Source organism: Hemiscyllium ocellatum, chromosome 18 (genome assembly GCF_020745735.1).
Source record: "Hemiscyllium ocellatum isolate sHemOce1 chromosome 18, sHemOce1.pat.X.cur, whole genome shotgun sequence".
Classification (NCBI taxonomy): domain Eukaryota; kingdom Metazoa; phylum Chordata; class Chondrichthyes; order Orectolobiformes; family Hemiscylliidae; genus Hemiscyllium; species Hemiscyllium ocellatum.
This window is the reverse complement of record NC_083418.1, coordinates 51294762-51321421: the sequence shown is the minus strand read 5'-3', so window position 1 is coordinate 51321421 and position 26660 is coordinate 51294762. Positions and strand designations below refer to the sequence as shown.

The 26660-nt window shown below is 39.4% G+C and overlaps 1 protein-coding gene across 2 annotated transcripts in view; it reads left to right on the top strand.

Moving 5' to 3' along the window:
* The window catches only part of lrrc56 (leucine rich repeat containing 56), a 134754-nt gene that overhangs the window by 44096 nt on the left and 63998 nt on the right, over positions 1-26660 (top strand). For both annotated transcript variants that reach the window (XM_060838536.1, XM_060838537.1), the window contains one exon: positions 10773-10869. In XM_060838536.1, the coding sequence (XP_060694519.1) occupies positions 10773-10869 (97 nt within the window). The remainder of the gene's footprint in view (positions 1-10772; positions 10870-26660) is intronic.

Here is a 26660-nt window from a genome sequence, read left to right as displayed (position 1 = left end):
AGGCTGGGGCTGTTTTCCCTGGAGCATCGGGGGCTGAGGGGTGATCTTATAGAGGTTTATAAAATCATGACTAGACTTAAATTTCCCTGTGGTGTGGGGGTCCAGAACTAGAGGGCATAGATTTAGGGTGAGAGGTGAAAGAGATAAGAGACCTAAGGAGCAACGTTTTCATGCAGAGGGTGGTACATGTATGAAGAGGAAGTGGTGGAGGCTAGTACAATTGCAACATTTATGATAGGAAGGCTTTGGAGGGATATGGGCCAGGGGCTGGCAGGTGGGACTAGATTGGGTTGGGATATCTGGTCGGCATGGCCGAGTTAAACCGAAGGGTCTGTTTCCATGATGTACATCTCTATGACTCTACAACTGACTAAACCCAATGAGGAGATGGTGACACAGTGTTGAAGGCACTAGACTAACAATTCAAAACCCAAAGCCAAGTCTGAGGGTGCACGTTTGAATCCTGCCATGGCAGATGGTGAAATTTGAATTCAACAAAAATCTGGAATAAAGACATTGTTGGAAAAACCCATCTGGTTTACTAATGTCTTTTAAGGAAGGAATCTGCCATCCTTCCATGGTCTGGCGTCAGCTCCAGACCCACAGCAATACAGTTAACAGTTAACTACCCTCTAGGCAATGAGGGATGAGCAATAACCGCTGGTCTGTCAAATGATGGCATCACCTGAACTGACCTTATCGGTTACTTCATCAACAAACTTGGTCATGTTGGTCAAACATAATTTCTCTTTAACAAAACTGTTCTAACCTGATTTTCCAAGTGCTAGTTAATTTTGTTCTGGATTATTATCTCAAAAAGGTTTATTTACAAACAATAATAGGAACCAATGTTTGTAAGTGTCGACACCATTTGCTTATAATATTTCAAATATAACTTTAGATATAGAAGATAGAATTGCTTAGGGATGGGAAATCTAACTTTTCTTTAACTATACTTAGAATTTATGCCAATAAAAACACTTTACTAATTTAGTTTATGTAATCTGTTAGCTTTTTATCATGCATCCTTTTAGTTTTCATAATTTCTCTATAAACTTCATTTAAGTTTGTGAACTCCATTCTCATCCTATGTTTTAAGTTTGCATTTGAATTTAGTTTTAATGTAACCCCTTGGAAAATCCTTGAGTTCTAACCTTGAGTTTGAATTCTTTACAAAATTAATATAACCACTGTACATCCATGTTAGCTTTTCTATCTCTCCTGGAAAAGCGATAAGTGAGCATGTTATGTTCCCTGGTCTGTCTGATAGTTTGTAGCTATTGTATCACATCTTTCCAAAGTTATTAATGCTTCAAAGTTAAAACATTGCAAAAATGGTATAATGTCCTTCCAAACAAGCTTCTGATATTTGAGACACTGAGGAGTCTCCTCAGAAATGGTGCAAGCAGCTGGTAACTAGCTGTTTCTGACATGTTTCTGGGAATTCTTCTGGACTAGTTATTTTCTCAAATGCTGTTTATTGCCTCTGTATCATGTAACCTCAGACTATATTGATTATCATCTGAATTATTACCAGCCAATGACCTTAGTCCTGTCTTTATGTCACGCTTGAACATAGAATTAAGCTGTCACTTCCCTTCAGTGCAGTACTGTGTGAGATACCTTCTTTGGAATTAGAAGTGCAAACCATTGGCTCCCATCTGCTTTTCCAAGTGGGCATAAAAGACCCCATGCCTTTGACAAATTTAACCTGGTGTACTGGCCAGCGATTATTCCTCAAACAAATTATGCAGTCATTTAATTGATTACTGTTTGTGGGACTGCTACATTTTAACATGCTGACAGTTAACACTCCAATGAGCCTGACGTCGGTGGTGGGCAGGTTGTTGGAGGGAATCCTGAGGGATAGGATGTACATGTATTTGGAAAGACAAGGACTGATTAAGGTTAGTCAATATGGCTTTGTGCATGGGAATCATGTCTCCCAAACTTGATCAAGTTTTTTTGAAAAGTAACAAAGAGGATTGATGAGGGCAGAACAGTGGATGTGATATATATGGACTTCAGTAATGCATTCAACAAGGTTCCCCATGGGAGACTGATTAGCGAGGTTAAATCTCATGGAATACAGGGAGAACTAGCCATTTGGATACAAAACTGGCTCAAAGGCAGAAGACAAAGGGTGTTGGTGGAGGGTTGTTTTTCATACTGGAGGTCTGTGACTAGTGGAGTGCCACAAGGATCGGTGCTGGGTCCACTACTTTTCATCATTTATATAAATGATTTGTATGTGAGCGTAAGAGGTATAGTTAGTAAGTTTGCAGATGACACCAAAATTGGAGGTGTAGTGGACAGCGAAGAAGATTACAACAGGATCTTGATCAGATGGGCCACTGGGCTGAGATGTGCAGATAGAGTTTATTTTAAATAAATGTGAGGTGCTGCATTTTAGGAAAGCAAATCTTAGCAGGGCTTATAGACTTAATGGTAAGGTCCTAGGGAGTGTTGCTGAACAAAGAGACTCAAGGGGCAACTTTTTCAAATAGAAGGTGGTACTTGTATGGAATGAGCTGCCAGAGGAAGTGGTGGAGGCTAGTACAATTCCAATGTTTAAAAGGCATCTGGATGGCTATATGAATAGGAAGGGTTTGGAGGGATATCAGCCAGGTGCTGGCAAGTGGGACTAAATTGGGTTGGACGAGTTGGACCAAAGGGTCTGTTTCAGTGCTATACATCTCTATGACTATGACTCTAAATCCTTTGGGGCATTTTGAGACTGTGCAAAGCATTATGTAAATGCATGTCCTTTATAGAAAATTTGAGATAAACTTTCACTGTTTCAGGATACCACTCTCTATCATTTTAAAATAAACATAAGTCCTAATGTGTGCTGCTGGTTCATGGTTAAATATTATTGCCATGATATAGCTGGACAGAATGCCCTAATAATCATGCTCTTCCACATGCTATTACAAAATGTATAAATTTTAAAAATCTCTGCGCCCCCATAGTTAAAACCTTGCATGACTGATGGCTACTCACGACAAAGTAATTCACAGCAGGGTTCTTTATTTCCAGAAAATAGCTTTTTTTTTATCAAAACACACTTAACTTTGACAGAAGATAGAGGAAGAAAAGATTGCTAATCTTCTATTATGCAATTTAAACTAAACCCATTCCAAAACCCCAAATCCACTCTCTCTCTCTCTCTCTCTCTCTCTCTCTCTCTCTCTCTCTCTCTGTCTCTCTCTGTGTCTCTTCCTGTGTCTCTCTCAGTGTAACAGACATCTGTATTCTTTTTTCATTGATACTATAAGGTAAACAAAATTATAATGCAAAGCTCAAAAAAATGCAACAAGTTGTTTCAGATTGGAAAACTCCCCTGGTATTTCAATTTTGGTTGCACAACTTCCATTTCAGTTTATAATCTTTAATAAAACCAGTTTCTTACAGGGTGCAATGGATTGTTAATGTGCGGTTGTGGAAGAATCATTCATTATCTGCTGCTCCATACACAAACAATTACACAGGCATGTATGATTTGGAGATGCTGATGTTGGATTGGGGTGTACAAAGTTAAAAATCACACAACTGGTTATAATCAAACAGGTTTAATTGGAAGCGCTAGCTTTCGGAAAGCTGCTCCTTCATCAGGTGGTTCACCTGCTGAAAGAATAGCACTGCAAAAACTAGTGCTTCCAATTAAACCTAGTGGGCTATAACCTGGTGTTGTGTGATTTTTAACTTTGTACAGGTTTGTATAGCTGTAATGCCTCTAGCAGTACAAAAAAATCATCCTGAAAGTAAATTTTTTCTGTGATAAAGTAACTATACTTCAAGAGTGCTTCATTGTCTTTAAAGTATTTGTGGAGTCCTGAGATCATGAAACACCTGTTATAAATGGACGTGATTTTATCTCCTGTCGTTGCACTGGGCAAAGAACAGTGAATTGTTCCGGTTCTCCTCTGACCTGATATGCTCCGTCAGGTTGTTTTCTCCCCACATTTAAGTTATCGCAAACTGGTGTTATCAAATTTTACTTAAGTACAGTAGAGTATATTCCCTATACAGTGTGGGCAATAGAATAGCGTTCAATTGTCACCTTCACCAGAGTGCACAAACAGGCCAGAATGGAATTCTGAGTACAACATCTCCTTGCAAATGTCAATTGTATTTCCACCCAAATGCTCCAGCAACAAATCTGAGCTAAGTAGATACAATTGTACTGTCCTTATCCTGAAAACCTTGGAAATCGTGCAGCATTGTGTGTGAAAATTAGCAAATATGTGGCAACATTCATCAATGAGATGGTGACGTCAGCTATCTTGAGAGATCCTCCACAATGTGTGTGGGACTGAAGCTGCTTCCCAGGTGCCACCTAACCCAAAGTGAACATAATATCAAAGTATGAGAATGACAGGTAAAAACTAACAAGTCCATCAAACGTGTCCCAAATTCAGTGAAACCTAGAACTGCGAATCAAGGCAATTCACTCAAGCACTTGGGGAATGGACGGTGAGTAAAAAGCAAAGAGAATGATGCAGCTCATCCAATATTTGTGGTTCAAAGATTTCTAGATGCATTGGGTGTTAATAACCGCAGTGCATTAATCTTGCTGTTGTTCTCTGAGCAAACTCTGACATTTTTCAGTGGTGATCAATGCACTTAAAATTCCACGGTGGATTTCTAGTGTTACATGATATAAAATCATAAGTCAAAGAATATGTCTGCACTTAAGGTTGTGGCTGCATTCCTGAAAATCATGACAACATTTAGTGAAACATTGGTTTTACCATCTTGCTGCTTTCTTCTGGAAGTTCCTATTTATGATCCAGATTGAGCCTGAAGCTGGAACTCCGATATTGTGGAAGTCCTAATTTTGGTGGTTCAAAAGTGCTGCAACCTTTACAAACCATGTTTGTTTTAAAAACCATGTCCTATTCTCTTCTTTCCTCTCTTTAACTCTTGCTCATAGCAAAGATTTGAGAAAATAGTAGCAAGGCAAGGTCAGCTTTGAAACTGAAGGGGAAGAAGCCACAACCCAGAGGTCAGGAGCATGGAAGAAACCTTAACGAAGAAGTCTGGAGTACATGAAGTGTCAATTGGTTCATTTAGCAAATACTATTAACAGGAATTCCATGATGTTCAATGAATTGCAGGCGTCATTAACTTGATGGTTGTTTTGCTTTAACAATGATAAACGGGGCATTTTTAAAGGAGAACTTAAGGATTGAGGCCGTAACTCCACTTCCTTGCCTGCCAAATCTTCAGCTCCCTTCTCCATCAAAAATCTGTTATTCAGCCTTGAATGTATTCACTATTCTAGGCTCCACTGCTTTTGTTTTAAGATGGAAAAGGTAATATCCTATTGTAAGTAAGAAATATTCAATATTCATTCTGGGATAGAGATGGTTTCAGCAAGGAGATATTTGTGTTCTATTCTGAACAGACTTGAAGGTACAGTTGAGCTGTTGTGTTAGTGCTCTCATTATGGCATTATGTAATACTTAAGATCATTTACTGCCTTGAACACAGTTTTGTGCAGAATGCTCCCTGCATGAAAACCATGCTTGATATTGATAAAGATAATGGCAACGGTTTCATTTGTCAGTGTTGGCATCTGTAACAGAACATAAAAAATAATAGATCTTAAATTGGACAGCTTTCTTCCACAAACATTCAAAAATGAGTTGCTTGGATACCTTCATAATTTTGCATAATGTGTGAGGAAAGAATGAATTTTCAGCAGTGTGAAATGCAAATTAGCCTGTAGTTTTGGATAACTTAATATTCCAAGTTAGTGGTGGCTTTCTTTGGAAAGTAGGTTATTGTGTGGAATCAAATTTATACTATGCTTTTTGGTTGTCCAACTTGTGTTATGGTCAGGACTGCTATAAAATATGAAGTATCAATTTTCAATTTGCATCACCTAATTTTAATACCTGAAAACTTAGTGGACTAAAGTATTTTAAAGGACAAGCACTGACCTAAAATGGCTGAGGGGTCATCTGACTACAGTTTGAGGCAAGTTCAGGAACCAATTTGAAATAGATTCATAGGTATTTATAGCACAGAAGGAAATCATTCAGCGCAGCATGCCTGTGCCACTCTTTAAAGATCTGACTACACTAATCCCATTTTCAGGCTTTTGACCTGAGCCCTGAAGACTGTGGCAACACAATATCTAAATCATATTTAAATTTTAAGACAGCTTCTGACTCAACTACCCCTTTAGGGCTCCCAGCACCCTCCAAGTGGAAAGATTTCTCTTCAACTCTCCCCACAGCCTTCTACCTCCACCTTAATCCTGTGCCTGATGGTTATTGACCCTTTTACTAATAGAAGACTGATCCAATAATTGGCATGGTGGCTCAGTGGTTGGCACTGCTGACCCTGTCAGGGAACTGGGTTTGATTTCTCCCTTGGGCGATTGTCTGTGTGGAGTTTGTGCATTCACCCCGCGTCTGCGTGGGTTTCCTCCAGGTGCTCTGGTTTCCTCATCCAGACCAAAACATGCAGGTTAGTGGAACAGCCATGCTAAATTGTCCATAATGTACAGACTAGGTGGATTAGCCATGGGATTTGCAGTATTACAGGGATAGGATAGGGTTGTGGGTCTGGGTGGTATGTTCTTTGGAAGGCTGGTGTGGGCTTGACGGGCCAAGTTGCCTGCTTCCACACTGTAGGAATTTTATGATTCTATAATCCTCATGTTCACCTTCTTGCCATTTTCCCATAACCCTTGATTCCCTTGTTAAAAATCAGTTTGTGTCAGCTTTGATCCCTACATTTAAGTCCAAATCAGTAGGATACACCACAAACAGCAAGGGCCCAAATACCAATCCCTGGAAACAGACTTCCACTCATAGAAACATCCATCTACCATTATATTCTTCTTCCTACCTCTCAGCCAATTTTGGATACAAAGTGCCACTTTGCCTTGGGTTGCATGGAGTTCTTGATTAGTTTACCATTAGGGATCTCTGCAAAAGCATGGCTAAAGTCCATATAGACCATATCAAATGCATTACCCTCATCAACATTCCTCATTACTTCCTCAAACATTTTGATCAAATTTGTCAGACTTTGCTTCCTTTCAACAAATCCATGCTTGATGATCCATGTCTCATCAAATGCAGATATATTCTTTCTCTCAGAATTGTTTCTAATACCCCCCACTGACAGGACTGGACTGTACTGTAATTTCCTGATCTATCCCTTCCTTTTTTTTAATAATAGGACAATGGCAGCAGTCCTCTGACATCTCGCTTGTGGCCAGAGAGGTTATAGAAATTACTGCCAATGTATCTAATTTCTCCTTCCTTGCCTCCCTTAGCACCATGTCCAGGCCTACAGATTTATGCATTTTTAGGGCTGCTAACCCGAGTAGTTCATCCTCTCTGTTTATTTCTCCTAATGTTTTACAGTCCTCCACTCTGATGTCTGTACGTGCACCATCATTTTCTATTGAGAAGAGCAATGCAAAGTATTCACTGAAGACTGTGCCCCCATATTCTGTTTCACCACAAATACATTGCCACAGTGGTCCCAAGTAGGCCCTACTCTTTCTCTAGTTATTCTGTTGCTCTTTATATATTTAAAGAAAACCCTTTGAGTTTTCCTTTATTCTATCCAACAGTACTTTTTCATGTACTCTTTGCTTTCCCATTTTCCTTTTTAAGATCTCGCTGCACTTTTTAAACTCCTCTAAGGCCTCTTCCACATTGAAGCCTTTGTATCTGCTATAAACACCTCTTATTTTTAAATCTTAAAAGGTTCTCTGGTCTTGATTCCACCCTTTGTCTTTACCAGAACATATTTACCATATTCTCTTGCTATTGTTTTTATTCCTTGATTTTCTGTCACTGCTCTGACACTGTTTATTTGCAACTAGCTGCTCCTAGGCCGTTGTGCTGAATAATATCTAAGTACAATTAACATTTCTCCAGTTTAGAACTTTTATTCTAGCCCATTCCAATCCTGTTCCATAATGATTCTAAACTTAAATGAGTTATGGTCACTATCTGCAAAATGCTCTTTACTAATATACCTTCTATCTATCCTGGCTCATTTCCAAATGTCATGTCCAGAACTTTTCCTTCATTTGTTGAGTTTTCAATATATTGGCTTAAAAAAAAGAATGTGAGTGCATTGAAATGACCATTTTATCTGATGATATTAAAACCAGTGAACTGAGACTGGGTCAATAAACTAGCATTTCCTATTTCAGTGTGATAGGTGCCAAACATTGTACTTGAAAAGTTGCCTGTGGCATAATTGGAAGATGCAGTGAAGCCAAATTTGGGAGTATATAAATTAATCCTATTACATATAGAGCGAGAAAAATAAATGAAAATTGGCAACAGTAAGGACTGGAAGTTTCTGTCTCTCTATTTCCTCCTCATCTCAAATGGTGCCCAGTGGAAAAAAACAACCAATTACTGAAACTCGAATATTCACAAATTTTGTGACAACTTTTGCCAGTTAAGTAACCAGTCTCAACTGATACCACTCACCAGTTAAATAACAGGTCTCAAATCAAAATCCAACACCTCAAAGACTCCAAGGACTTTTAAACTATGTAATCTTTATTCTTGTCTGTATCATATTCTCTCCTTTTTAAATTTTGGAATTGTATTTGTGTGTGCTTTTGGTATTGCATTTTATTAATTTTCTTGATGTCAGTAAATTATAAAATTCCTTTTTTTTCACTTGAGCGCAACCTTGAAATTGGTTCCTTTGAAAGAGCTATCTAATTTTATTACTCCCCTACTCCTTCAGCATAACTCTGCAAATCGTACGCCTTCAAGTATTTATTCAGCATGGCTTAAAAGTTACTATGAATATTCCTAGTACTGTCATTTCAGATAATGCATTTCAGGCGAATAACAGTGTTAATAATTATTTCTATATATTTATCTGGAAGACCTTGATAATAAATGCAATGCCTCACACCAATATGCCACTTTTTGGTATTTAATTACTTTGATTCAGAACCTTTATAAATTACTAGATTTTGTGACTTTACCATTCTTGTGCAGTAGCACTCTACTATGAGAATGTTGTTGATATTTTGTGCCCTTGAAAATAATGCATTCTACTTATGCCTCTGAGACTACCAGAGAACAATAGAAAATATAACTTTTAGGTGACAGTGAAAGTATTTTACGTAGAATATTTGCAGCATTGAGTATTTCTCTGTTTCTTCATTATTTTGCTTAATAGCCTTTTGCAACATTTTGAATATCTATGTCAGCTAGGTTATCAATGGCCACTTGACTAAAGCTAAATGTAGGTATAATTTCTTCTATTTGATTCCCCTGACGTGTACATTAAACTAGGACAGAAATTTCAGAAGTTTATAGTTATCTGCTTGCCAGAGTCAACAACTACACATTTTGATCGAATGTTTACTTCCATTTTAAATGTTCATGTTGATAGTTTCAATATAATATTCACGTGTGACAAAAAGTCATGACAGCAAGAGGTGATTCAGATACAAAGCTCTCCATTTTTTGTTTCACTGTCCATGTCACTGATATCTTTCTGTGTCATTGTCAAATATAACGATAACTGGAATTGTCTATGCCTGCAGGAAATGTGACAGCAGTTCAATAAAATCATTGCTATGATATGTTTTGGTAGACCTCCATTCGCTGAGAGTAAGTTTCTCCGCATCCATGGGATTTTGAGAACTTTTTAAAATTGTCTCCCACAGTTTCTAACATAATTTTAATGAATTGCAACCTTTTTACTTCTGGTTGTATCTTGCTGTTGTCTATGCAATGTTGGAATTGTCTAAAGAGATTTACAATGTTGACAGCACTCTCTATTACTGAATGATATTCTAGTGTCCTTCTGTGCATTGTTTGGTGAATTGAGAGGAAAGAAGAGAGCAAGTTTTTGTTTCTCTTTTGGCTGTCCTTCTGGATGGTGTACACCAAAACATCAGTGCAAAATCTCAATCAATACTAAAATCATGGGTGCTTGAGTCTTTAATTTCATTCTATATTTGAATGATACTGCTGGGCTCAGCTAGCTTTTATTATCCTCATACTGTACCTCAGCTGTCTTCTGAGGTGAGCTATTAATTTCAAGAGGTTATAGATTCAAACCTCTTTCCAGAGATTACAAAAACTACAATGACATTACAGAGGGAATGCTGTATCATCAGAATTACTATATTTAAACTGAAATCCCCAAGTATCTGTTTCAGGTAAAGTTCCATTATACCATATAAAGAGCAGTAAATTAGCTTGGCATCCTGCTTTCTCCTTACCCCTCCACTATCGCTACCAAAGCAGGATCATTTGTTGGTTTACTGCTGTGGAATTTTGCTATGTGCAAGTTGGCTGACATGTTTACCTGTGGGACAGCAATAACTTTTGCAGTTTTCCACCTCCTTCTTTCCGTATTGAAATCATTTCAAGTTATTTCTTTCACAAGCTTTTGTTTACATCTGAAGTTCTTTCTTTGAGCTTGATATCTATTTGTGAAATGCATTTGTATTAAAGAAGTTGTAGAGGTGAAAATTGTTGTTGTTGGCATTTTCAAGTATGTTGGCTGTGAAGAACTTGGGTTCACATGAAGGTGTAACAGATTCTATATAAATTTCCATTTCTTAGTTCTTTATTGAGCCTGAGTAAAGTAATACTTCAATATGAACTCTTGGATTGTTTCCAATAATTACTTCAACAGAATGTATTCTGCAACTTTTCTACAAGTTATGAAAATAATATTGAAGATTCGACAGCTTGGAAATTGCCTGATAGAAATAATTGCCTTTTAATTTTCTCCAATTGAATGTCCAGGGATCTTGGGACATCATTAACAAAACTGCAGGTGCTCTGGATGGCTCGCTGTGGCCTTAAAGACTTGGATGGAATTCCTTCCTTCTGTTCATTAAAGGTAATTGATTTATTAAGTGAATCTTAAGCCTATAATCATGGGAGCAATATGACATTGAGGCTTTAATTAATCAAGACCACAAATTAATTCAATCTAGTTTTAAGATAAGGAAATTCAGGGTTTTGAGCAATGAAGACATATTATTTTGGATTGTACTCTCTTAAAAATCTGATTTGATGAACAAAATTCAGGTTGTGCAGCAGCTGACCAAGCTTACTTTTGTAGCTCACCATTTGTTTACTGAGACAATAGTAAAGTTATTCTACTGTTGTGCTTTCTTCCCATAACTGTATATCAATTCTAATCTACTGTCATGCACTATTCTATATCCAGCCTAAACTAATCCTACTAGCACACTCTCTTGGTAGTGAGGCAGAATCTTAAACAAATTCTATTCGTCCAATCTCTCTCCCTACATAGTCCCGTATCAATCCTAAACAAATCTCTATCTTGTATCTCTGCACACAGCCACGTATCCATCCCAAACTATACCCATGGCCCTATGCTCTGTGTATGGCCCTGTACCAATCCAAATTATACCTGCCCTGTGTTCTCTCCATAGTCGAATATCAATCTCAAATTAATTTCATTGCCTCATGCTTTCTCCTTGTCATAAAACAACAGATCTGGGAGCTGGTTTGGAGTGGGCAATCCATTTTTTAGAAGAACAGTTTTAACATGATGGGAAGGAAGGGGAGATATTCTTTTTTTGGAGGGTGCACTTTGCACAACAGGGGCATCCCTCGAGAAATAGTACTCCATTTCCTATCTACCTATCAAACCCACATACTTGTCCCATCCCTATTGTGGGCAAATGCTCCCCACCCAATATCTTTGCCTTCCCTCCCTTCGTTTGACCTTTCTTTGTAGGTCCACCTGTATTTCTAGCAGCAATCACAATTAAGCTGTGGTGCTGGCAGAACTGACCAATCAACAGTAGTCCAACTCTCCAACACTTCACTCTTCTGGCAGAGTGTTAAGGTGGGCTTGTTTCTGATCCATCTACTTGTGAACAACTTTACTTTTGTGGGGTTTGCATGCCATTATTTTCCCAGGCACCACAGTAGTTAAAGAGGCATGAGTTTCAGCAAATGCTTTTTATTTTAGAAAAAGGGCACATTTCGAAACAGAAAAACCACCACATTTATATCATGTGGGTGAGGTCATAACTAAATTATTTCATGTTCTCAAAACCCGGTAATGTTTGTCTCTAACGCAGGTATTCTACATCAAATAATTCACCATATGTAAGAAACTTTGAGATGTGGCAACACAAAACTGAAAATTCAAGTCTTTATTACGTAATACAGTTCAGTATTAAATCATATAATTGACAAAGTTTGTCACAATTCCAACTTATTTTTTCCTTAAATAGCAGCTCCAAGTAGAGTGCAGGTTCATTTGCAAAGACTTTCATCACTTCAATTTTCCATTCCCAGTTAGGTGAATACTTCTTTGTAGAAGTAAACTTTGTAGGAAAGTTTAAAATTTCTCCAGCTTGCAGACCCTTTCCATCTTTTGCTGACCATTGTTCATTTTACATTGCCTTGCTTCCCACTCTAAGGCCCCTCATTCCTCATTATAGCCTCTGTTCCTTGTCCTTTCCAGTTGTTCTATCTCTCTCTTCACACCCCACATCCCCTTTCCAGCACTCTTATCTACTACACCCCCACACCTTTCAAGCATCCTCACCCTCTCTCCCCCTACCCCTTTTCCAGTGTCTCCTAACCTTATCTGCCACACTGCTTCCTCACCCCACCACACTCCACTTTTGGAGCCTCACTTCTGGCCTCTCACCTTGGGCTTATTTCTTAGCCTCAGACTCTTGATCTTGCTGCCCTTTCTAATGACTTTATTTCCTATTTCTACACCTGATCGTGCTGACTGCTGACAGTATCTTTGCTGCTCCAAGCGCAGGCTAGTTTTTTCCTGTAATTGAAAGAGCAACTCCTTTGATTTTCTTTCCGTTATGTTTATGTGGGTGACTACTCTCTGGTGACTCTCGTGAACACATTTTCCAGGGTGATCTGGGCTTTCAGGGATGATTTCACCCACTGCCCCCAAATATTTTGAGTGCTACATGCAGCAATTGTGCTTCAGTTTCTCTCTGTGGTGAAACATTTTATGTTTCTCAGTCCTGTGTGTGAATAAAATCCTCCACACTTTCTCAGTGACAATTTTAAATTCATTACACTTTGTCAATACAAAAGAAATAATAGCTATTCAGTAATAAAAAACTTGCTGGAAAAAAACCATTTTGTCAAAGCGTTTTGTCTTGCACTAATCAAGACCTTTGCAAGGAGAATATTTCAAGGGATATATTCAATTTTTTTTTCAATTCTCCTGTTTATTATTTTTTTTTATTTTTATCCCCAGCACCCATCGTGTGTGTGTGCAAGGGATATATTCAATACAGCATGAGTGAGAGTGCTGATTGGTTGACAAGTGGACTCTGGTTGAGGCACTCCGATGGAGAATGCACCAATTAATAATAACTGACAGTTGACTGCCAGGCTTTGTTTAAACTTTAAACCAATAAGATGAATGATTGGCCAGGGCAGTGCAATGAGGAATGAATCATCAATTGACTGTCGCCTATGTTGTTGAGTTTAACCAGGTGCAGTATAATGTATATATTCTTTCTGCCTGCAAAGAACAGGGCCCATTATTGTTGTTGTTTTAATGAATTTCCATTAAACGATAAGATATAGGAACAGAAATTGACTATTTAGCTCATCAAGTCTGCTCACCATTCAATGGGATTATGGTTATTGTGATAATCCTCAAATCCACTTACCCTCGTAACCATTGATTTCCTTACTTATTAGAAATCTGTCTTTCTCTGCCTTGAATATAATTAATGATCCACCCTGAACACCTCTCTGTGTTTAGAAATTCCAATATTGACTACCCTCTGAAACAAAGAATTTCTCTTGATTTCTGTCTTAAATAGGCAACCTCCTTTCTCTGAGATTAAGCCCTCTGATCCTTGAATACCCTACAAGGTCTGTCAGGTCTCCTAAGAATCCCATATGTTTCAATGTTCTCTCACTTTTCTAACTACAACGAGTACATTCCAACATACTCAACCTTACCTCCTCAGCCTTGGAGGTGTTGGACTGGTGGGGACAAAGTTTTAAAAAAAATCACACAACGCCAGGTTATACATCAACAGGTTTATTTGGAAGCACTAACTTTTGGAATGCCACTCCTTCATCAGCTGGTGTAGAGATTAAGATCATGCTCACAGAATTTATAAGGCAAGGGAGTTCAGTGTCATGGAGATGAGATACAGGAAACAATCTTAGATTAAAGCTTTCATCTTTTATAATGGGATGTGCTGGTTTCTGTTCTTTGATGTGTAAAACCCAGAACTACTTTCAAGTTTTATTCTCAAAATAGCTCAGCTTTTTGAACAATAGATGTGAAGACAGTCTGTGTCCCAATGCTATGTCAGACTGACAAACCCTCTATAGTTTTACATGGATTCATGTGGTTTTTGTGCAAAATAAAATGTAATTCTGTAAAAACAAATTCATCCGATAAGCTTATGTGTGCGCATGCAGGAGCGACTGTGTGTGTGTGTATATGTGAGTGTATATGTATGTGCATATCGCATGTGTGTCAAAACTTGGTTAAGTGTGTGTGAGTGTGGTGGGGTATGTGTGAGAGGTTCAGTGTGTTGGTGTGAGTGCAGGGGGTGTATGTATGTGCATATGAGAGAGCTTGTATGTGAGGGAGGGTCTGCATGGGTATGTGAGTATGTAGGAGTATGTATGTGTAAGTGCATCTGTGTGTGTGTGCATGTATGTGTGTGTGAGGGGGAGAGTGAGTGTGTTTGTGGTGCAGTGGGATCACCTGTAGTGTGACATGAACCCAAGGTCCCGGTTGAGGCCATTCCCATGTACCAAACTTTGCTATCAGCTTCTCCTCATCCACTCTGCATTGTTGCTTGTCCCAAAGTTTGCCTTGGAGGATGGTCACCTGAAGGTCTGAGGCCGAATATTCCGACTGCTGAAGTCCCATTATAAAAGATGACACTAGACTCCTTTGGCTATAAATTCTGTGAGCATGATCTTAACTTGCACAACTACCTGATGAAGGAGCGGCACTCTGAAAACTAGTGCTTCCAAATAAACCTATTGGACTATAACCTGGTGTTAAGTGATTTTAATTTTACCTCATAAGAAAGTTGTTCCTTACCTGGAAACATTCTAGTAAATGTTTTCTAACTTCCACCATTGCTAGTATATATTCCCTTAGGTGAGGGGTCCAAAGCCATTTGCAATATTCCAAATGTGGCATGACTAGTGCTTTGCCTAGTTTTAGCAAGGCTTCCCTATTTTATACTCCATTCCCCATAAATAAAATTCAACAGATCATTTGCCTTCCCTTTTAGCTGCTGAGCTTGTCTGCAAGCTTTTTGTGATTCATGCATGAGGACTCCAAATCCTTGTGTGCTGCAGCTTTTGCAATTTTTCTCCATTTAAATAATATTGATCTCTTCTATTCTCCCAGCCTCACATTTTCCCACACTACATATGATAATCTGCCAATTTTTTGCCCACTTACTTCACCTGTCCATATCTTTCTGTAGACTCTGTCATCCTTACTATTTACTTTTCCACCTACTTTTGTGTCATCTGCAAACTTGGTGATGGTATATTCACTTCCCTCATCCAAGTTATTAGAATATATACTGTAAATAATTGTGGCCCCAGCATTGATCCATGTGGCACTCAGCCAGTTACAGGGTACCATCCCACAAATGCTTCTATCCAAACTCTGTCATGTATTAGTTAGCAAATCCTGAAGAAGGGCTCATGCCCGAAACGTCGACTCTCCTGCTCGTTGGATGCTGCCTGACCTGCTGCGCTTTTCCAGCAACACATTTTCAGCTCTGATCTTCAGCATCTGTAGTCCTCACTTTCTCCTAGCAAATCCCATATCCCTGTTAACATAGTACCTGGAAATCATGGGCTCTTATAAGTAGCCCTATGTGCAGTACCTTATCAAAAACCTTTTGGAAGTCAAAGTATATTACATCCATGGCTTCTCATATTTCTTATCCTGCTTGTTACGTCTTCAAAGAATTCTCATAAATTTATCAGTCAATTTTCTCGTCATGAAGGAAATTATGCTATATCTTTCAAAATGCCCTCGTGTTACATTCTTTATAATAGACAGTAACAGTTTTCCAATGACCACAAATGGAAAAATGCTGGAAATCTGAAATAAAATCAGAAATTGTGGGAAAATCTGAGCCGGTCTAGTGCATCTGAAGTAAGAAATTACAGTTAACATTTCAGGTCCACTGACCTTTATTCAGAACTCTGGAAAAAGGATGTTGGACCCAAAATATTAACTCCGATTTCTCTCCACAAATGCTGCTAGACCTGCTGAGATTTTCCAGCAATTTCTGTTTTTGTTCTAATGATAGATGTTCAGCTAATTGGTTGATAAGTAGCTGATTTTTTTTTCCTCTTTGAATAGAGGTGTTATTGGCAGTTTTCTGATCCTCTGGTACTTTTCCCCAGTTTAAACAATCTTAGTGGATTATGGCTAGTCCATCCATTATCTCTGTAGCAACTCCCTTTAATATCCTAGGGCATAACCTGTCAGGTCCAGAGGACTGAATGGCCTTTAACCCTGTTAATTTCCCTAAAAGTTTCATAGTAGTCATAGTTATTGTACTAGCACCTTGTTAGTGTGTTTATTTGCTCTAACCCTCCTGTTAGTCCCTTGATTATTTAGTATTTTTGCAAAGTTATTAATGTCCTCTATCATGAAGATCGAGACAAGTATTTTTCAACTCCTTTGCCATTTCCATCGTTATTTCCCTAGCCTTGGTCTCTACGGATCCTATGTTCACTTTAGCTGCTCTGTATTTAATAAAGCTCCTACTATCTGATTTTATATTACTTATCAGTTTGTCCTCATAGTTTATTTTATCCCTTTTTATTATATTTTGTCTTCTTTTGTTGGTCTTAAAAACCTTCCTTATCCTCTGGTTTAGCACTACCCTTTACCACATTGTGTTTTTTTTAAGTTCCAATTTTATACTAACCTTAATTTCCTTGGTTAACCATGGTCAGTTTATTCCCTTCCTGGAGTCCTCCTTCATCACTGAATACGTCTTTGCTATGAGTCATGAACTATTTCTGAAATGCTCATCAACCCTCTTTCCTGTTAACTTCTTTTCCAGTGCAGTCCAGTCAATTCAGCCCTCATCCTATGTAATTACACTAACTTAAGTTTAACCTAGCTGCTTCCAACCCATGGTTCATGTTTTCAAATTGAATGCTAAATTCTACCATGTAATGATCACTATTTTCTAAGGATCACCGCATTACCAGATCCAAAATAACCTGAACCCTGGTTGGACCCACAATGTTTGGATCCAGAAAGCTGTACCAAATGCACACTCTGTACTCTTCCTCATGGCAACCTTTCCCAATTTGAATTTCATCGAATTCCTACTTTGTGGAAATAGGCCATTTTACGCAAAAAGTCCACACTGACCCTCTAAAGAGATCCCACCCATACTCACTCCCCTACCCCTTTCCTGTAACCCTACATGTCCCATGGCTAACCCACCTAGCCTGCACATTATGGGCACTTTAGCATGGCCAAACCACCGAACCTGCCCATCTTTGTACTGTGGGAGGAAACTGGAGCACCCAGAGGAAACCCACACAAACACAGGAAGAATGTGTAACTCCATGCAGACAGTCGCCTGACAGGTGGAGTCGAACCTGGGTCCCTGGCGCAATGCTAACCACTGAGCCACTGTGCTGCCCAAATCCATATCAAGATTAAAGTCACTCATGATTGGCATACTGCCTTTTTATAAGTCTTATGGTTTGTTCTCTGTCCTACAGAACAGCTACTTTTAGACGACCTATAGACTACTGCCACCAGTGTATTCTTCCACTTATTATTTCATTCCTCCACTGATATGGATTCTACACCATTTCCTGCTGTCATACTTATTTCATCTCTTACTGACAAAGCTACCTTATCATTCTTACATTCTTGCCTGTCCTCTCAAAAACTCAGATTCTCCCAATAGAACATAAAATTGTACAATACAGAAGAGACCGCAACGGGTCTGTACTACCAAAAATACATTGCTACCCAGACAAGTCCCAGTTTCCTCCAATATGCCCTAAATATTTAGTACCCAGCTTTGATCTCCTTGTAACCGTGTATCTCTAATAGCTATAAGATCATACCCATTAATTGTGCCACTAATTCATTTAGTTTGTTCTAACCAGGCTGCATGACTACGTAACAGGCAATCAATGCTGCATTTTTAAAATTTTTCTCTCTCCGACTCCCAACCATGGCCCAATTTGCTGCTTTTTTTAAATGCTTGTACACTGTCCTTTCTTGCGTATCATTAACAAAATATATCCTACCATACCCATTATCAGCCGAAAGAACATCCGCTGCACTCCCTCCATGGCAGGTATATCCTTTCTTAGATTGGGAGATTAACTAAATAATTTCCCTGATGGTTATCAGGCCTTGTCAGTCTTTAACCTCATTAATTTTCCCCAGCACCATTTTCTTACTAACACAAATTTCCTTCAATTCCATCCTCTCTATAGACGTTGGTTCCTTGAGATTTCTCGGCGGCTATAAGCAGAGCCAAAGTATTTGTCAATTATTCTGCACCTTTTGTTCTCCAGCAAATTTTCCTTGGCTCCTGACTGTAAGACTGTATCATTTATCTTTAATCTTTTTCTCTTTACATATTTGTAGAAGCTTTTATGGTCAGTCTCTATGTTTCCTACAATTTTATTCTCATAGACTATTTTTCTCTTCTTGATCAAATTTTTGTCTTCTCCTGTTGAATTCTAAAATGCACCCAATCCTCGAGCTTGTTGCTTTTATTGGCAATGTTATTTGTCTCTTCTTTGGATCCAATACCTAATTTCTTTTGTAAGCCATGGCTGACCCACCTTTTTTGTTTTATTTTTGTGCCAAATAGGGAAGAATAATTGTTATAATTTATGCATATATTCTTGAGTTATGAACCATTGCCTTTCTACCATCAGAATCTTTAGTAAGTTTCCCATCCAATCTAGCCAGTTCCACCTTGCTCATTCAGTCCCCTAGTTTCTGATTTGACTATTTCACTCTCGACCTTTAAAAGAATTATATCTTGCACAAAAGTTTGTTTAGTAAGTTTTTCTTATTGCACAGAACCCAGTCTAGAACACCCTGTTTTCTGGTGGTCCATGAATTTATTGGTGTAAAAACCCAATCACATACAGTCTCCAGAAAATCTTCCTTCACAATATCTTGTTAGTGTGACTTGATCTATCTAAATGTAAATTAAAGTCATCAATGATTACTGTTGTACCCTTAGTGCATATCTTGTGTATTGCCTTCCTGACATATCCACTGCTATTTAGGGGTATTTAGACAATGCCCAACAATATTTTCTGTCCCTTGGTGTATTTTACCTTCATCCATGCAGATTCTATGTCATGAGGTTTTGAGCCAGTATCCTCCTTCACTATTGAATTGATTTACTCCTTCACTAATGACACTAACCCATTATTTTTTCCCTTTTTGTCTGTCCTTCCTAAATATTGAATAACCCTGGATTTTCAGTACATATTCATGGTCACCCTACAGTCCTATCTCTGTAATCGTAACTATATCAACCCTTTATATCTAACTCTGCTAATAATTCATCTACATTAAGACACACAAAGCCTTTAATCTTGCATTTTTAACCTTGTTAGTCATATCAGCTTTATTTTACTCTATGGTTCCATTTGTTTCTCTTCCTCAATTTTTCAGCTTTGCATTTTTGCTTCTTACCTTTGTCCTTTTTTTAAATTCCTGTTTCTCCCTCCTCTATCTCCCTGCTCTCCTTTAAATCCTATCAGGTAGCACTAGTGAACAACTCAACATTACTCTTGGTCTTGTCCAGATGCAACCTGTCCTGCTGTCCTGCAGAACTAATCCCACTGTCCCAGCAATCTGAATCTCTCCTTCCAACACCGTTTCTCCAGTCATCTATTCATCTGCTGCATCCTGTTATTTCTACTCTCGCTAGCATGTGGCACTAGTTGTAATCCTGAGATTAAAACCGTTGCGGTTTTGAGAAAAATATTTTCTTAATTTATATCCTAACTCCCTAGATTCTGCTTGTAAGACATGTTATGGACTAAGGAAGAAAGAGAGAACTGCAGATGTTGGAGATCAGAGTCAAAAAGTGTGGTACTGGAAAAGCACAGCCGGTTAGGCAGCATCCGAGAAGCAGGAGAGTTGACATTTCAAGCACCAACTCTTCATTGGGAATGAAGTTCGAACTGTCCTACCTGTCCATCTTCCTTCCCACCTATCCAGTCCACCCTTCACTCCAACCTATCACCACCCCCCATCTTCATCTACATGCCACATTCCTGGCTACCTTTCAGCTCCCCTACCCAGCCCCACCCACCTCCCATTTATCTGTCAGTCCCCTTGGGGCTTCCCCACATTCCTGATGAAGAGCTTATGCTCAAAATGATGACTGTCCTGCTCCTCGGATGCTGCCTGACTGGCTGTGCTTTTCCAGCACCACACTTGATGTTATGGACTAAACCAAACCCCCTCCTACCAAATGTATTAAGGAGATAGCCTCGACCCTAACTTTTATCTTATTTAAAGGTAAGTGTAAGGTGCTGTGTTCCAGAAGTAATTCAATACTCAGCCTAAACCAAACACACATTATTCTTACCATATTGTTAAAATACAAACAAAAGAAAGAAGCATTGATATAACTTTAACCCCATTGGAAAATTTAACAGAATGGTAAATAATTTAACTACTATTTAACCAAGCTAAATCAGTTAATGAGGATCAGTTTTCAGCCAGTTCTTAATTATGCTGCTCTTTTAATGCTCCCCTTGAAAATAAACTTGCTCATAAGTCTCAGAATTTCAAAGTTGTATATTTACACAAATTAGCTTTTGAAATACTTTCTTCCCCCAACAAATTCATGCAGTCAGTCCAAGCGTTAAATATCAACAGCTGCCATGGTGGGAATTTCGACACTGGTGTGATGCTAGGTACGTAGCTTGTTCGTCACAAAGAATGACAGATTGTACTAAGCAGTGTCTCCATTCAGCAGTTTGCAATAAATAAAGTTAAAAATCACAACACCAGGTTATAGTCCAACAGGTTTAATTGGAAGCACAATGGTGATAGCTAGACAGTATGTTGAAGGTGTTGGCCCCCTGTGCTCTCTATCTATGCCATGATGTTTAGATTGATTCTAATCTTAAAAAATGAGATAAGAGTTTTACATGAATTCATGCAGTTTTTGAGCTCAGAGTTCTACATGAATGCATGCAGGGGGCCAACACCTTCAACATATTGTCTAGCTATCACCATTGTTAACAGCTAACCCGAGAATGCAACTTTTTTAAAAATGGTTTTGTGATTTACACACAAAAGAAGTGAAACTATCACTGTATTCTAACAGATGAAAGGCTTAACAGACAACCAATTTTTCAATGTATAATTTCAGTTACATCACATTGTAAATTTTTGCTATAAATTCTGTGTGTTAGGATTGAGTCGTCCACTACCACATGATGAAGGAGCAATGCTCCAAATGTTAGTGTGCTTCCAATTAAACCTGTTGGACTATAACCTGGTGTTGTGTGATTTTTAATTTTGTTCACCCCAGTCCAACACCAGTATCTCCAAATCATGCAATAAATAAGGTACTGACCAAATCCAATCAGTCAGTGCTTGCAAAACCACAACACTGTCCAATGTTAGACATAATTATGCAATTGCTGAATAATCTTAATATCTAAAGAATTACACTGAAAAGTAATTTAGGATTTTTAAAAAATAAAATCCCCGCAGTGTCAAAACAGGTCATGCGGCCCAAAACATCCACACCAACACTCCAAAGAGCATCCCACCCAGACTCATCCCCCTCTTCTATCCCTGCATTTCGCACTAATGCACCTAACCTACACCTCCTTGAATAGTATGAGTAATTAGCACGGCCAGTCCACCTAACCTGTAAATGTTTGAACCATGGCAGGAAACCAGAACACCCAGTGGAAACCATGCAGATACAGGGAGAACATGCAAATTCACACAGACTGTCTCCCGAGGCTGGAATTGAACCCGGGTTCCAGGCACTATGAGGCAGCACTGCTTACCACTGAGCCACTGTGCTGCTTGATTGCTGTTCAGACTCACAGAATGATACGTATGTGTAATGAAAGCTGCATATATTAATATACTGAGCCCTGTTCTTTACAGGTAGAAAGAACCCATACATCTATTTTCCTGTTTCAACCCAAAAAAAGTTCATTTTTCAGGGAAATGCCTGGACCAAATATAGTCAACCTGCCTAATTTAAGTTTAAGCAAAGCCTAGCAGTTAACTATCAATCATCATTAGGTGGTGCATTCTCCATGGCAATGCCTCCACCAATCAACCAGCACTTCCCTCTCATGCAGTATAAATGTTGGTTTTCCACTTGAATTGATGTTTTTGCAAATTTTCCTGATGAGTCAGTTGGTGGAGGGGATTCTGAAGGATAGGATTTATATGCATTTGGAAAGGCAAGGACTGATTAGGGAGTGTCAACATGGCTTTGTGCAGGAAAATTGTGTCTTACCAACTTGAATTGAGGTTTTTTGAAGAAATGACAAAGAAGATTGATGAAGGCAGAGCGGTAGATGTTGTCTATATGGACTTCAGCAAACGATTTAACAAGGTTCTGCATGGTAGACTGGTTTGTAAGGTTAATCACACAGAATGCCAGAGGAGCTAGCCAACTGGATGCAGAATGAGCTTTAAGGTAGGAGACAGAGGTTAGTGTTGGAAAGTCATTTTTCAGACTGGAGGCTTTTGACCAGTGGTGTGCCACAAGGATCAGTGCTGAATCCACTGCTTTTTGTCTTTTATAAATGATTTGAATGCGAATGTAGGAGGTAACATTAGTACATTTGCAGATGGCACCAAAATTGGTGGTGTAGTGGACAGTAAAGAAGGTTATCTCAAAGTACAACGGATCTTGATCAAGAACAAAGAAAATTGCAGCACAGGAACAGGCCCTTCGACCTCCAGACCTGCACCAATCCAGATCCTCTATCTAAACCTGTTGCCTGTTTGCTAAGGATCAGCATCCCTCTGCTCCCTGCCCATTCATATATCTGTGTAGATATATCTTAAAGCTGCATGCTGTTCACCCTGTCTGTACCTCTCATATTTTTGTCGACCTCAATCAGGTCCCCCCCCGCCCAACCACTGTTTTTCTAATGCAAATAATCCTAATCTATTCAATCTGTCTTCATAGCTAGTGCCCTCCATACCAGGCAACATCCTGGTGAACCTCCTCTGCAGGCTTTCCAAAGCATCCGCATCCTTTTGGTAATGTGGCAACTAGAACTGTACGCAGTATTCCAAATGTGGCCAAATCAAACTCCTACACAACTGTAACATGAACTGCCAACTCTTGTACTCAATACCCACCTGAGGAACGAAAGCATGCCGAATGCCTTTGTGACCACTCTATCGACCTGTCCCCTTCAGGGTAAAATGGACCTGAACACCCAGATCTCTCTGTCCGTTCATTTTCTCCAGGGCTTTCCCATTTACCGTTTCTCTTGCTCTTGATCAGATGGGCCAATGGGCTGAGAAATGTCAGATGGAGTTTAATTTAGATAAATATGAGGTGTTTCATTTTGGTAAGGCAACTCAGTGCAGGACTTGTGCATTTTATGGTAAGGTCCTAGGCAACATTGTTGAACAAAGAGATCTAGCGGTGCAAGTACAGAGTTCCTTGGAAGTAGGGTCGCAGGGAGACAAGGTGATGAAGAAGGCATTTGATACATTTGCCTTCATTGATCAGTGCATTGAGTAAAGGAGTTGGGATATCATGTAGCTGTACAAGATATTGGGTGGGCCACTTTTAGAATACTACATTCAATTCTGCTCTCCTATCAGAAAGATGTTGTTAAACTTGAAATGATTCAGGAAAGGTTTACAAGGATGTTGTTGAGATTGGATGATTTGATGTACAGAGAGGGAATTTTTTTCCCCTGGAATATTGGCATTTGATGGGTAACCTTACAGGGGTTTATAAGATCATGGGGGTATGGATAAGGTCATAGAGATGTACAGCACAGAAACAGATCCTTTGGTCCAACTTATCCACGCAGACCAGATATCCCAACCCAATCTAGTCCCACCTGCCAGCACCCAGCCCATATCCCTCCAAACTCCTCCTATTAATGTCCCCATTCACATGTCTTTTAAATGTTGCAATTGTACCAGCCTCCACCACTTCCTCTGGCAACTCATTCCATACACATACCTCCCTCTATGAAAAAGTTGTCCCTTAGGTCTCTTTTATATCTTTCCCCCTCACCCTAAATCTATGCCCTCTAGTTCTGGACTTCCCCACCCCAGGGAAAATACTTTGTCTATTTAACCTATCCATGCCCCTCATGATTTTGTAAACCTCTATAAGGTCACCCCGCAGCCTCTGACACTCCAGGGAAAACAGCCCTAGCCTATTCAACCTCTCCCCATAGCTCAAATCCTCCAACCCTGGCAACATCCTTGTAAATGTTTTCTGAATCCTTTCAAGTTTCACAACATCTTTCCGATAGGAAGGAGACCAGAATTGCACGCAATATTCCAACAGTGGCCTAACCAATGTCCTGGACAGCCACAATATGACCTCCCAACTCCTGTACTCAATACTCTGACCAATAAATGAAAGCATACCAAACGCTGCCTTCACTATCCTATCTACCTGCGACTCCACTTTCAAGGAGCTATGAACCTACACTCCAAGGCCTCTTTGTTCAGCAACACTCCCTAGAATCTTACCATTAAGTGTATAAGTCCTGCTAAAATTTGCTTTCTCAAAATGCAGCACCTCACATTTGTCTAAACTAAACTCCATCTGCCACTTCTCAGCCATTGGCCCACCTGATCAAGATCCTTCTGTAAGCTGAGATAACCTTCTTCACTGTCCACTACACCTCCAATTTTGGTGTCATCTGCAAACTTACTAACTGTACCTCTTACGCTCCCATTCAAATCATTTATATGAATGATGAAACGTAGTGGACCCAGCACCGATCCTTGAGGCAGTCCATTGGTCACGGGCCTCCAGTCTGAAAAACAACCGTTCTACCTTTGAGCCAGTTCTGTATACAAATGGCAAGTTCTCCCTGTATTCCATGAGACTGAACCTTGCTAACCAGTCTCCTATGGGGAACCTTATCGAATGCCTTTTTGAAGTCAATATAGATCAGGTCCACCGCTCTGCCCTCCTCAATCCTCTTTGTTACTTCTTCAAAAAACTCAATCAAGTTTGTGAGACATGATTTCCCATGCACAAAGCCATGTTGACTATCCCTAATCAGTCCTTACCTTTCCAAATACATGAACATCCTGTCCCTCAGGATTCCCTCCAACAACTTGCCCACCATCGATGTCCAGCTCACTGGTGTATAGTTCCCTGGCTTGTTCTTACCACCTTTCTTAAACAATGGCACCATGTTGGCCAACCTCCAGTCGTTTGCACCTCACTCGATTATACAAATATCTCAATAAGAGACCCAGCAAATACTTCCCTACCTTCCCACATAGTTCTAGAGTACAGCTGATCAGGTCCTGGGGATTTATCCACTTTTATGCATTTCAAAACATTCAGCACTTCCTCCTCTGTAATCTGGACATTTTTTAAGATGTCACCATCTATTTCCCTACAGTCTGTATCTTCCATATCCTTTTCCACAGTAAATACTGACGCAAAGTACTCATTTAGTATCTTCCCCCATTTCTTGCAGCTCCACACATGCCTTGCTGATCTTGGAGGGGCCCTATTCTCTCCCGAGTTACCTTTCTGTCCTTAATGTATTTGTAAAAACCCTTTGGATTCTCCTTAACTCTGTTTGCCAAAGCTATCTCATGTCCCCTTTTTGCCCACATGATTTCTCTCAAGTATATTCCTACTGCCTTTATACTCTACTAAGGATTCACTCGAAAATGTTCTTGTACATACCGAACAAATTCCTCTCCATCTAAACCCTTAACACTATGGCAGTCCCAATCCATGTTTGGAAAGTTATAATCCCCTACCATAACCACCATATTATTGTTACAGATAATTGAGATCTCCTTACAAATTTGTTTCTCAATTTCCTTCTGACTATTAGGGGATCTTTAATACAATCGCAATAAGGTGATCATCCCTTTCTTATTTCCCAGTTCCACCCAAATAATTTCCCTGGATGTATTTCCAGGAATATCCTCCCTCAGCACAGCTGTAATGCTATCCCTTATCAAAAATGCCATCCGCCTCCTCTCTTGCCTCCTTTTCTATCCTTCTGTAGCATTTGTATCCTGGAAAATTAAGCTGCCAGTCTTGTCTGTCCCTGAGCCATGTTTCTGTAATTGCTATGATATCCCAGTTCCATGTTCCTAACCATGCCCTGAGTTCATCTACCTTCCCTGTTAGGCCTCTTGCATTGAAATAAATGCAGTTTAATTTATCAGTCCTACCTTGTTTTCTGCTTTGTCCCTGCCTGCCCTGACTGTTTGATTCGCTTTTGTTCTCAAGTGTACCAGTCTCTGATTGAAATCTTTCCTCACTATCTCCCTCGGTTCCACGTCCCCACTCCCACACTCTTTCCCCCCCCCCCCAATACCACCTTACTAGTTTAAATCCTCCCAAGCAGCACTAGGAAATCTTCCTTCCAGTATATTAGTCCCCTTCCAATTTAGGTGCAATCCGCCCT